Source organism: Manis pentadactyla, chromosome 11 (genome assembly GCF_030020395.1).
Source record: "Manis pentadactyla isolate mManPen7 chromosome 11, mManPen7.hap1, whole genome shotgun sequence".
Taxonomy (NCBI): Eukaryota; Metazoa; Chordata; class Mammalia; order Pholidota; family Manidae; genus Manis; species Manis pentadactyla.
The window spans coordinates 2,252,364-2,265,711 of record NC_080029.1 but is presented as its reverse complement, the minus strand read 5'-3'; the positions used below and the strand labels follow the sequence as shown (position 1 = coordinate 2,265,711).

Below are 13,348 nucleotides of genomic sequence, written 5' to 3'. Positions count from 1 at the left end.
TAGATCACACAAGGCACTCCTTCTGGGCTCTGCTGACTTCTTCAAAGGTCAGTGGCAAGACCCACCAAGGGGTTACAGCCCACATTGTCTTTTGCCCCGCTTGCAACAGACGCTGGTATAGCCATTGGGCCACATCAGACACAGGCTTTCCTTGTAGCCAGTGCACCTGGGCCAGAGTGTCTGCTTCATCATTCCCTGGGGAAGCCAAAGGCAAATGGCCAGTCACATGATATTCGGTAACAGTCTTAGTCTGACCAGAGGCCCATAGGTCTTGCCACAACTCTTGCCCCCAAAGGGGCCGGTGACCAACCAGCCAGTTGGCATGGTACCATGTGGGTAGCCACAGGGTCAAGCCCTGATTGACAGCCCAGCTGTCAGGGCAGACATATATGGGGGAGGGCTCCTGGCTGATCACGAGCCATACTGCCCGCAGCTCAGCCCACTGGCTGCTCTTCCCCTCTCCGTCCTCCATCCATACTGTCTCAGTCTTAGGATGAAAAGCCACAGCCCTCCACTTTGGGGGCTGCTCACAACTGGAGCTGCCTGTGTACCAAGCATCTTCAGGTATAGGGGCTTTTCCCTCCTGATAAGGAGTCTCAGCTACCAAGGGCTGAAAAGCAAGTTCTTCCCGCTTTCCACTGGTATAGGTCACTGGCCCCAAAAAGCGTTGGAGTTCTCCACTTAATGGGCTAGTAGAGAGGGTGCTGCGCTGCTGTAAATATGTGCCCCATTTGGCCAGTGCAGGTGTCTGTGCCACGCCACTCCGTGGCCTTTGGGTCCAGTCTCGCACCCACCCCACAAGATGGGATAGGTGGTTATTACCTTGTTTGGAGCTGTTCGGCGATGGGCTCCGTAGCCAGCAAGGCGTGGTACACAGCAGCCAGTTGCTTCTCTGTCAAGGTGTACCGGACCTCTGCTCCTTTCCATAGTTGTGAATCCAATAGGTTGGCATGTCCATTCAAGCCGCTGCCAAAGACCCCATCCATAACCATGTTCAGTTACGTGAACGTCTAGCTCACAGGGCCCCGATGAGGAGGTGTTCACTGTAGGAATGAGAAACCTGGTGCTCCCTACAGCTCCCACATCTCTCTTTGGGTCCCTAGTGAATACTCTTGCCCCCCCACCTAAGGCACCCCATAAGTGAGGCTACTCGTGCTTTAGCAGATCTGGGGGAGGCTGAAACAATAAGGGCATGGAGGGAAGTATGAGCGACAACTGAAAGACGTGCAAAAGGCCCCGTGAAGGTCTCGAGGACCCAGGTGTGGTTGATTTGATAAAGGCCAGGGTAGTGAGAGAAAAACTCGATGGGCAGCCCAACAGAATATTGTTAGAACCATGGCACCAATTAAAGCCAGAGCAGCAGCTCCAGCCGCTGAGGTCCAGGACACGGAAACCAGAGTCAAGGCCACATGCCTGGCCTGTGTCCCTGCAAAACTTCCTGGGGGACAGTACTCAGGATTTGCCAGGGCCCTCACCCCCACAAGAGGATGACTGGGCATTGTGGTTCGACTGAGGGGGTCAAAGTCCCCACCTTGGGGGACATGGTGGGGACCAGAGGCCACATGTAGAATTAGCAGTTCATTGGTCCCCTGTGAATGTACGTGTCCTGGTGCTGGTGGGCACAGGAGCTGAGTGTTCCCTGATTCGTGGCAACCCTGAGCATTTTCCCGGGACCCCTGCTGTGATAGGTGGCTATGGGGGTAAAGCAATTAGAGTGAAGAAAGCCCAAATCTCATTGGGGATAGGGTGTTTACCCCCACAGGAGTATACCGTGTTCATTTCTCTCATCCCTGAATCTATTTTGGGGGTAGACATCCTGCAGGGCCTGTGGTTACAGACCACTGCAGGGGAGTTCAGACTGAGGGTACGTGTGGCAAAGGCAGTTCAGAGGGGCCATGCTAAGCACCCACCTGTAGCTCTGCCTGTACCTCGGTGGGTGGCAAATATTAAGCAGTATAAATTGCCTGGGCGGCACAAGGATATTGGAGAAGCTCTACAGGAGTTGGAGAGGGTGGGCATCGTAAAGCCCACTCATAGTCCTTTTAATTCCCCAGTGTGGCCATGAGAAAGCCAGACAGCTCCTGGCATATGACCGTGGACACAGGGAATTGAATAAAGTCCCACCCCCTTTGCATGCTGCTGTCCCCTCTATCGCAGACATTCTGGACACCCTCAGCCATGAACTGGGAAGGTATCATTATGTAGTAGACCTTGCTGATGCTTTCTTCTCTACTGACATAGCACAGGAAAGCCAGGAACAGTTTGCCTTCACATGGGAAGGCCGGCAGTGGACATTCACTGTCCTTCCACAGGGACATCTCCACAGTCCCACCATCTGTCATGGGCTTGTAGCCCAGGACTCGGCCACATGGAAGAACCACAAACAGTGAGGTTGTATCACTACATAGATGATATACTCACGTCTGATTATCTTTCATGTTTAGAAGGGGCAGTTCCTAGACTGCTGCAACATCTACAGGAAAAAGGATGGGCTGTGAACAGCACCAAGGTTCAGGGACCCGGTTTGTCTGGAATTCTTGGGGGTTGTCTGGTTGGGTAAAACTAACGTTGTTCCTAAAGCAGCCATAGACAAGGTGCAGGCTTTCCCCACCCCTACCACTGTGGCAGTATTATAAGAGTTTTTGGATCTTTTGGGCTACTGGAGAGTGTTTATCCCACACTTGGCACAAATTCTGAAGCCCTTATACCAGTTGGTACGAAAGGGCATCAGGTGGGACTGGGCTAGAGACGGGACAGGCTGGCTGGGGAGTGTACGTGGAGCTGCGCTAACAGAAAGTCTTCTGCTGGGCCTCTTTCCATGTGCTGCCACCAAGGGAGCCATCGTCAAGCATGTGGCTTCACCTGCGCATTATATTTGTAATATTATTAGCGATTCTACTTTTTCAAATTAAATGATCAGTAAACAGCAAAGTAGACAAAGAGCTGTTTGACCTAAAATTTGTAAACCCTGCATCTCTTTAGTTCTTTGGGCGTTGCCCCTCATAACGGCGATAGTGAAATACCGGAATGTCCTGAATGAAGTGCCTCCTAAATGGAAAAGAAATGTCAGTTACATTCAATAAAGTATTTCTTTGGTCTTTGTAAGTTTTACCATTCTTTTAATTGACTTTATTGCAGTGTAATTTCTCCACAGCAGAATGAATACACACCTTGTAACTATGCATTTGGTGAGTTATGACAGCTGTTAAGCCGTTCCAGTCAGCACCTTAGTAGTTCTAGAGCATCACCCCAGCCCCCTCCACTCCTTCCCCATGGCAACCACTCAAGTGGTCCTTTCTCCAGAACGTCACACAGTGGGGTCACACCGTGCCTGGCTCCTTCCCTTGGCGTGTTGTCCTGTGGCTCCTGGGTGTTGTGGTGTGTGTGGCCCCCTCCTTTCTGTTGCTGGTAGTTTTCTGGTTGTTGAAGGAGTGGGGGGCTCACCAGAGGCACTCTGGTGTTGGAGGTGGAAGTCAAGTTCCATAGACCTGCTTTTTTAAAGAAATAGGGCATGAGATTTTCAGATTGAATGGTATCTTTCTCCCATGAATTTTGGTTATATTCATTTGTTAACTGACAGATGGAAAGCTAGTCTTTTGATTACTCAATTGATCTTTATTTTACCAGTGTTATTGAAGTCCTATTTACAGACAGTAAAATCCACTCCTGATACATACGTACACCACCACTACCATTCAAGATCTAGAACATTCTCATCTCCCTGGAAAATCTCTTTGTCGTCAGCCCCTCCCTCCACCCAGCACCTGTCTCTCCCACAGTGTTAGCTGAGCAGAATATGGAGCGCAGTCCCCCCTTGAGTGTGGCTTCTCAGCTTGCGCGATGCCTTTGAGCTGCTCCGCCGGCGTGTTAGCAGTCTCCACTACTGTCGGGTAGGGTCTGTGGCAGGGATGCGTCATCCTCGGTTCTTCCTTGCACCAGTAGAAGGACATTTGAACCAGTACCCCTTTGCATTCCCACCAGCAGTGTAAAAGGGCTGTTTTCAGACTTAAGTTAATTTTGTCCCAGTCTGTGGCTTGCCTTTTCATTTTCTTAATAGTGTCATTAGGAGAGCAGGTTTTAACTTTGGTGAAGTCCAATTCATCTATTTTTTGTTTTATGGATTGTGCTTTTAGTGTTGTATCTAAATAATATTTGCCTAATATGAGGTTGTCAAAATTTTATTTTAGAAGTTTTACAGTTTTAGATTTTACATTTAGGTCTTTGATCCATTCTAAGTTAATTTTTGTATATGGTGCAGAGTACAGGTTGAGATCCTTTATTTTTTGCATCAGAATGTTGAACTGTTCCCGCACCAAAGTTGATCATGGTCTGTATAGTATTAACGTTGATAATATTTATATGGGTCTTTTCGTTTGGATATTCTCTGGCACATAGTCTTAGAGAAAGCCAACAAGGGACTTTAGTAAATTTGGGCTGGTAATTTTATAATACTAGGAATTTTTTTTGGTTTATGTGAACCCCATGCATTTTGTTAAAGGTTTCAAGATTCTGCCCTCCAAGAAAATCTTGCCATGATTGGATAGGACCCCCAGATAAATATTCAAACCTTCGACCTGTTCACTTTTACATCCCTGAAAATGAATCACCATTGGAACAGAAGTTGAGAGAATTAAGACAAGAAACACAAGAATGGAACCAACAGTTCTGGTCAAACCAGAATTTGACTTTTCATAAGGTAAGTTTAGTTTCAAGTCCAAATGAGAAGTAATACCGTTGGCCACGTGGGGGCGCTCAGCCTCGAGTATTCGCAGTGCTTTTCCGTTACTGGCCTGTCTCAGCCCCTCCCTTCTCTCTCTCGCATAATCACGTGTGTTTATTCACAAGTTTGAAGTGGGTCTGTGACTGTACATAGGAAATGTTGGTCATTCTTAGAGCCACAGATCTTGAGGCTTTCAAGGAAGGGAGGGAGTAGCAGAGGTGTGGGTGTATGTGTGTGTTCATGTCATGACACACGGGGTTCTGTGATGTGGCCCCATTCTTCCTGGGAATTTAGAATTGTCAGCAGCATACGCATCAACTATATGACAAAGAAGTGTACATACCCTAATCCAGAAGAAAATCATTCAAGCTTTATACATCTATGCATTTGGGTGAGCTGAATCAAGTGGAGTCCATTCATCTTACTCTCTGGATTTATAAACAAATAGTGCCTCCCAGAGTTTATTAAACATCTTGTTTTCAAAGCATGAAACTTAACCAAATTCAGGTAGTTTAAAACGGGCTTTGAGATTGGCCGTTTCTCAGGAATCTACATCAGATTTCTCCAGCACGCTGCAGGTTGGGATCTGGCTCAGGGAAAACGGAAAGACAGAGTTCTGATAGTTGTCTTCTTTTAGGAAAAAGAAGAATTTATTCACTCAAGACTGAGAGCAAAAGGCCTGGGACTGAGAGCTGAGTCAGGTCAGTTCAACTGTTTTTTTTCCCCCAACATTGTTTTTGTCTGAGTAACTCCGTGAGAAGATGAAAGGGTGGGAATGAAGGAGAGGAAGTCCAGGGGGCAAGTGGTGGCCTCTGCGGGGCAGGCTCTCCGGGGGCCTCCTCGGAGGGAGGTCTGCCCTCTTGCCCCTCCTCTGTGCGCCCGACGGGCCAGGGACTCCGGGCATGCTCAGTCCCTGTGCCCACCATGCTGTCCTTAGAGCTCAAGTTGACCTTTGTTTTCCTGGGTCTTGGTGTGAGGCTGAGTAACATTTCACGCTCTGTTAAACAGATGTCTACTGTGAAAATATTATTCTCTTGGAAACTCTGAAGCGATTGTCCCCTAAGAGCGCAGCCTGTCACCGGAGCCCCTCTCCCTGCTTGCTAATCCCTGGCCTTGCTCGGGTCATTCACAATAAAGGGCTGGGGAAATGGAGCCGCCCCCCTGCAGGCGCATCACGGGGAGCCCTGGAGGGGCAGGAGAGGGCAGCAGGGGGGCCGCGCCCTGCGGTCAGCATGGAAGAGCAGCGCACAGCTGCGGCCCCCCCCCCCATCCCCCACCCCCCCCCACCCCCCCCCCCCCGCGCTGGGAGCTGGGCTGAGCCTCTGGCCTCTATCTTCCAGTTTATCTCCCACAGTGACCCAGGGAAGTGCAGGTCCTTAAACTCTTACCATTTTAAAGGTGAGGAACCTGTGGGCAAGTTTTAAACCAAAATGACACAGTGATTCAGTGGAGGGACCTAGGTTCTGACCTAGGCCTGGCCCACCAGGCAACCACAGAGTTCCTACTGATGGCTTACCAAGTATTGGATCAGAATTTTGAATTAATTTGGTAGTAAAGCAGGAAATATGCATTGAGGGGAGGGCACATGAAAGGAGATGCCTGCGGTATCATCTGTTTAGACACTTCCCAAACAGCTGCAGTGAGAATGGGGGCCAGGCACGTCAGCTCAGCAGGCCAGAATGTACACGCTTAGTGCATGGCTATAGGATCCCACAGAACTGAGGGGAGGGGAGGTTTGTCTACATGCTATTGGAGAAACTAACTGCTTTTGGCCCAAAATAATTTATCTTTAGATTCAAGATTAACTTTTGATCCATTTGGAATTCCAAATGGCTACAAATTGTATTCCAAATACAAATATATTCCAAATGGATCAAAGAGTTAATTATTAAGAATGAATTGTTTATGGATTAAAAAGTTAAATACATAGCTCCTAGTTGTAGAAAGCCTGACAGTCTAAAACTGACTCTCCCTCTTCTGGAGGAAGGGTGACTGGCGGACTCCCCAAGCTTGGCAGTAAAGGTAGAGAGTCAGCCGCATGGCGGCCTGCCAGTGCCCTTAGCAGTCAGGCCTCCTCTGTTGATCTGCCTTTCTGCAAGGAGAGCTTCTGAGGGGACGCAGGTGGCTCAGACGGAGGCCGGGGTGTGGCCAGGCCCACGCATGCCTGCATTCAGACACTGGAGCCGAGGGACCCAGGACATCTCCCCTCCTCTTGTTGGGGCTCCCTCCACCCCTCTGCTTCCACCCTCTCCGAGTAAACGGGCTTTCTCTGCCTCTCAGTGTATGCGCCCAGTGTCCAGACAGTTGCCAGCCGAGAAAGTAGCTCTCTGGAAGCGCTCCCCCGGTGTGGTCTGGCCAGTGGGGAGGTGCCCTAGGATCCACAGGGGCCTAGGGATGGGGGTTGTGTTGAGCTAGCATGGCGGCTGCCGTGTCAGCAGGATGGAGGCAGGGCAAGGCCTGAGCCTGGGAAACCAGAGGGCTGGACCAACAAAGGGTCAGCATCCAGGAGACAAGTTAAACATGACCAGCAGGTTAGGGGGTGTTTGCGAGAGACAAGGGGGTGGTTTGGACTCTGAAAAGCCTCAACAAATTGGTAGAAATAACAAAACACCTGTAAACGAATAACATTACTACAGATGTTACAGCGTGTATTTAAAACAGCAGCCAGGCATCGTTCTGTGCTTACTGAGCTCGTGGGAGATGCAGTAATGTTGCCAGTACCCTGCTCGTACGCGGAAGTAGAAAGTTGCCAGCCCCTTTCCAGGAGGATTTAGCTGCATGCAGTGAACATATGCCAAGAAGCAGGGAAATTATGACCACAGAATGTCTAAGAATTCATCCTAGAGGAAAACACGAGACAGCTAGCTGTATGTTCCTTGCAGCATTATCTTTAATTGCAAAAAAGTCATGGAGCCTCTGAATTCCAATAATTGCTCTGGTGGCCCACCCACTCTTTAGATGTTGACTGGGGTATTCTATAGCAGTGTAGAGAAATCACTGATTTAATTTCAAGTGCAGAAAGCAAAATGCCATGATTTCAGCTCTGCCTGTTCCCACATTAAGTCCCATTTGTAGGGCAGGCAGTTCTGTGGGAGGGTTCTTGCCTCTGATTTCTTTTGTTGCTACAGTGCTTATTCAGTGGGGGAAAAGTATGCCATCAGGATGGGTTTACTTAGCTGGTATTCATGGCACACCCACTCAGTCTTCAGTAAACATGTTGAGTTAGAGCATTCTGCCTCACTTTCTTGGTTTTGCTAAAGCTCAGTAACACGTTGCAGTGTTGACAGGTGTGGAATCTGACCTACTGAGCGAGCATTCACAGCACTGCTGCTTTCTGCGTGCTTGGTCTGGGGTGTTTGGGCAAGACACCGAGCTAGGCCACCAGCAACAGCTACACACACCTGTCCTCAGAGCCCTGGGGCTTCCGCTCTGCTCCCAGCCCTAGTAACAAGCGAGCGCCTCGGGCCAGGGCTTAGTTTGTCTGGGAGCAGCCTTATGTGGGGTGCTGTTGTGACCCCCTTTCTAGAGGTGAGAGATGTCACAGTCCTGGGCCGAACAGCCAGAGAGGCACAGAGCTGTGTCCAGCGCCTGCGCTAGGGGAGCCTCACGCTCCTCCTGCTGGTGCCTCCTCCCTTCCGCACTCGGGGGCAGAGGCCAGGGAGACGTGCTGGGGGCTGACTTCCGAGTACTGTGTTTAATTTTCTGAGGAACTGCGGGGCTGTTTTCCAAAGCGGCTGGGCCATTTAACACTCCCACCAGGGATGGATAAGAGCACTTTCTCCACATCTTTGGCAGCACTTGTTACTATCTGTCCGATTGTAGCCATCCTAGTGTGTATGAAGTGCTTTTTGTCTTTTTTATTGGCATTTCCCTAATGACTAATGAGATTGAGCATCTTTTCATGTTCTTATTTCTTCAGAGAAATATCTGTTCAAATACTTTGCCCATTTTTAAATTGGGTTATTTCTTTTTTATGTTGAGTTGTAAGAGTTCTCTACATAGCCTGGATACTAGACCATATCACATAGATGATTTGTAAATGTTTCTCCCATTCTGTAGGTTGTCTCTTTGCTTTCCTGATAGTGCCCTTTTGAGGTACAAAAGTTTAAAGTTTTTGCAAAGTCCAATTTATCTATTTTTCTTTGTCAGGTTGTACTTAAGGTGTGATAGGTCAAATGCATTCGCCTAATTCAAGGAGATGAAGATTTGTACCTATTTTCTTCTAAGAGTCTTATCATTTTAGCTCTTATAATTAGGTCTTTGATCCATTTGAGGTTGTTGATCACATGTGAGGTAGAGATTCAACTTTACTTTTTTGTACATGGGTGTCCAGTTGTCTCAGCACCATTTGTCGAAAAGACTATACTTGCCCCTTTGAATTGTCTTGGCATCCTCATTGAAAATCACTTGTCCATAAGTTCTGTTGTATTGATGTATATGCCTGTCCTTATGCCAGTACCACACTGTCTTGATTATTGTAGCTTTGTAGTAAGTTGAAACTGAGAAGTGTGACTCTTCCAATTTTGTTCTTTTTCAAGATTGTTTTGGCCTCTGGGTTTCCTTGCATTTTCTTTCTTTCTTTTTTTTTTTTTGCTATCATTACTTTACAATTACATGAAGAACACTATGTTTACCAGGCTCCCCCCTCACCAAGTCCCCCCCACACCCCACTACAGTCACTGTCCATCAGCGTAGCAAGATGCTGCATAATCACTACTTGTCTTCTCTGTGTTGCACAGCCCTCCCCGTGCCCCCCCAACAACACTATACATGCTAATTGTAATGCCCCCTTTCTTTTTCCCTGCCCTTATCCCTCCCTTCCCACTCCTTGCATTTTCATAGGAATTTCACAATCTGCTTGTCAATTTCTGCCAAAAAAAGCCAGCTAGGGTTTTGATGGGTATTGTGTTGACTCTGTTACAATTTGGGGAGATGGTATTATCTTCAAAACCATGAACATGGGATGTCTTTACATTTAATTTTCCTTATTGGAATATAGTGGATTTGGAATATTATGTTGGTTTCAGATGTACAACATAGTGATTTGATAATTATATACATTACTAAATGCTCACCATGTTAAGTGTAGTTACTAACCATGCGGTCATACCAAGATACTACAGTACTCTTGGTAGTATTCTTTCTGCTGTACTTCCATTCTATGAATAATTTCTTTTATAATTTCAAGTTTGTACTCTTCATCTCCTTCCCTTATTTCACCCATCCTCTCAACCCCAGTGTGTCTTATATTTCCTCTCTTAAATTTATTCCTCAGTCTTTTAATCTTTTTGATGCTATTGTAATTGGAATTGTTTTCTCAATTTCACTTTCAGATTGTTTATTACTGGTGTATAGAAATATAGTTGATATTTGTATATTGCTCTTATATCCTGCAACCTTGCTGACTTTATTTTATTAGATCAGTACTTATTTGTGGTTCTCTTACTTTTAAGTCTTAATATTGAAGCGGAAATAAATTTTCAGGTCAGAAAGCGACATTGAATGCAGAAGAAATGGCTGACTTTTACAAGGAATTTTTAAGTAAAAATTTTCAGAAGCACATGCATTATAACAGGTAGGTGTTTACTTTTTCCTAAAAATTTGAATACTACATCCATACTGGGTAAGATTATTTTATTACCTGAATTTAATGATATTAATATTTATATTAAAGGTGGAAGTTGCTATAAACTCAGTTCTTGCACTTTTAAATAAAACTAACAGCTTAAAGTTAATTTGCATGGCAGCCCCACAGTGGTTTGCACCCATACTGCTTGGACAGTGAGTACTAAACAGCACCTCCCACTAAATGGAACCTGGGCTTCTTGGAGAAGCACAGTCTGGCCTGGGAACAGCAAAGGTGAGTTGAGACATCTTGAGTCTGAAAGTGAGGAGGCTCAGACTAGGGGGGGGTCTCGTGAGAATGCCACAGGAGTGAGCCTGATGGGCTCCCATGGCCAAAGGTAAGCCATCTGAGCTCAGAAAGAACACGCCCACGGTGGGTTAGAAATACCTCAAGGGTGTCAGAGGATTGAAGATGGCGGTGTGAGAGGTGAGACAGAGGCCTCCTCCTAAAACCACTTATAATACGAAAATATAGTTAATACAGCTAATCCTGAAAGAGCAACAGGAAAGAAGGCTGTGCCAGACTGCATACACCTGGACAACAGAGCAGACCTCATGAAACAGGGTAACGTACCAAAGCCTTGATCCTGTGGGACCCAAGCCCTTCCCTGACCCCAGCTCACAGCGGGAGGAAGAGAAACAGCAGGGAGAGGGTGGAAGCCTAGGACTGCTGAATACCCAGCCATGGAGATCTCTAAGAATGAAAGAATATTGAGAGAACTGTGTGACCAATCCAAATGGGACAATATTTGCATTATAGGGGCACTAGAAGAAGAGAGAGAAAAGGGGATAGAAAGTGTCTTTGAGGAGATAATTGCTGAGAACTTCCCCAATCTGGGGAAGCAGATAGTCTTTCAGGCCATGGAGGTGCACAGATCTCCCAACACAAGGGACCCAAGGAAGACAACACCAAGACATATAATAATTAAAATGGCAGAGATCAAGGATAAGGACAGACTATTAAAAGCAGCAAGAGAGAGAAATAAGATCACATACAAAGAAAAGCCCATCAGGCTGTCATCAGACTTCTCAGCAGAAACCTTACAGGCCAGAAGGGAGTGGCATGATGTATGTAATGCAATGAAGCAGAAGGGCCTCGAACCAAGAATACTCTACCCAGCAAGGTTATCATTTTACTTTGAAGGAGGGATTAAACAATTTCCAGATGAGCAAAAGTTGAGAGAATTTACCTCCCACAAACTGTCTCTACAGTATATATTGGAGGGACTGCTATAGAAGGAAGTGTTTCTAAGGCTAAACAGCTGTCACCTGGGCAATAAAACCACAGTAAAGAAAGTAGAACAATTAATTACTAAGCAAATGCAAAATTAAATCAACTACCCCCAAAGTCAGTCAAGGGATAGACAAAGAGTACAGAATATGATACCTAATATATAAAGGAATGAAGGAGGAAGAAAAAGGAGGAGAAAAAAAAAGAACCTTTAGATTCTGTTTATATTAGCATACTAAGTGAGTTAAGTTAGACTCTTAGAAAGTAAGGAAGTTAACCTTGAACCTTTGGTAACCACAAATCTAAAGCCTGCAATGGCAATAAGTATATACCAATTGATAATCATCCTAAACATAAATGGACTGAATGCACCAATCAAAAGACATAGAGTCACTGAATGGATAAAAAAACAAGACCCGTCTATATGCTGCCTACAAGAGACGCACTTCAAACCCAAAGACATACACAGACCAAAAGTGAAGGGATGGAAAAAGATTTCATGCAACTAATAGGGAGAAAAAAGCAGGAGTTGCAGTACTTGTATCAGACAAAATAGACTTCAAAACAAAGTCACAAGAGACAAAGAATATTACATAATGAATATCTATGCACCCAACACAGGAGCACCTACATATGTAAACAAATACTAACAGAATAAAAAGGGGAAATAGAATGCAATGCATTAATTCTAGGAGACTTCAGCACTCCATTCAATCCAAAGGACAGATCAACCAGACAGAAAATAAGTAAGGAGACAGAGGCACTGAACAACACACTAGAACAGATGGACCTAATAGACATCTATAGAACTCTACATCCAAAAGCAACAGGATACACATTCTTCTCAAGTGCACATGGAACATTCTCCAGAATAGATCATATACTAGGCCACAAAAAGAGCCTCAGTAAATTAAAAAAGACTGAAGTTGTACCAACCGACTTCTCAGATCACAAAGGTATGAAACTAGAAATAAATTACGCAAAGAAAACAAAAAATCCCACAAACACATAGAGGCTTCACAACATGCTCCTAAATAACCAATGGATCAATGACCAAATAAATACAGAGATAAAATAACATATGGAGACAAATGACAGCAATAATTAAATACCGCAAAATCTGTGGGACGCAGCAAAGGCCATGCTAAGAGGGAAGTATACTGCAATACAGGCCTACCTCAGGAGAGAAGAACAATCCCATATGAACAGTCTAAACTAACAATTAACGAAACTATAGAAAGAAGAACAAATGAGGCCCAAAGTCAGTAGAAGGAGGAACATAAGAAAGATTAAAGCAGAAATAAATACAATTAAGAAGAATAAAACAATAGAAAGTATCAATGAAAGCAAGAGATGGTTCTTTGAGAAAATAAACAAAATAGATAAACCCCTAGTCAGACATATCAAGAGAAAAAGAGAGTCTTCACACATAAACAGAATCAGAAATGAGAAAGGAAAATTCACTGTGTACACCACAGAAATACAAAGAATTATTAGAGAATAGTATAAAAATTATATGTTAACAAATTGGATAACCTAGAAGAAATGGAAAACTTTCTAGAAAAATACAGCCTTCCAAGACTGACCAAGGAAGAAACGGAAAATCTGAACAGACCAATTACCAGCAATGAAATTGAATTGATAATCAAAAAACTACCTAAGAACAAAACTCCTGGTCCAGATGGCTTCACTGCTGAATTTTATCAAACATTTAGTGAAGACCTAATACCCATCCTCCTTAAAGTTTTCAAAAAAGTAGAAGCGGGAATACT

General features: G+C 45.3%; 1 protein-coding gene across 2 annotated transcripts in view; it reads left to right on the top strand.

Annotated features, from left to right (window-relative positions):
* Positions 1-13,348, top strand: part of LOC118910904 (cytochrome c oxidase assembly factor 8) — a 33,140-nt gene that overhangs the window by 10,013 nt on the left and 9,779 nt on the right. For both annotated transcript variants that reach the window (XM_036882494.2, XM_036882495.2), the window contains exons 2-4: positions 4,499-4,696; positions 5,358-5,421; positions 10,205-10,295. In XM_036882494.2, coding sequence (XP_036738389.1) covers positions 4,499-4,696; positions 5,358-5,421; positions 10,205-10,295 — 353 coding nt within the window. The remainder of the gene's footprint in view (positions 1-4,498; positions 4,697-5,357; positions 5,422-10,204; positions 10,296-13,348) is intronic.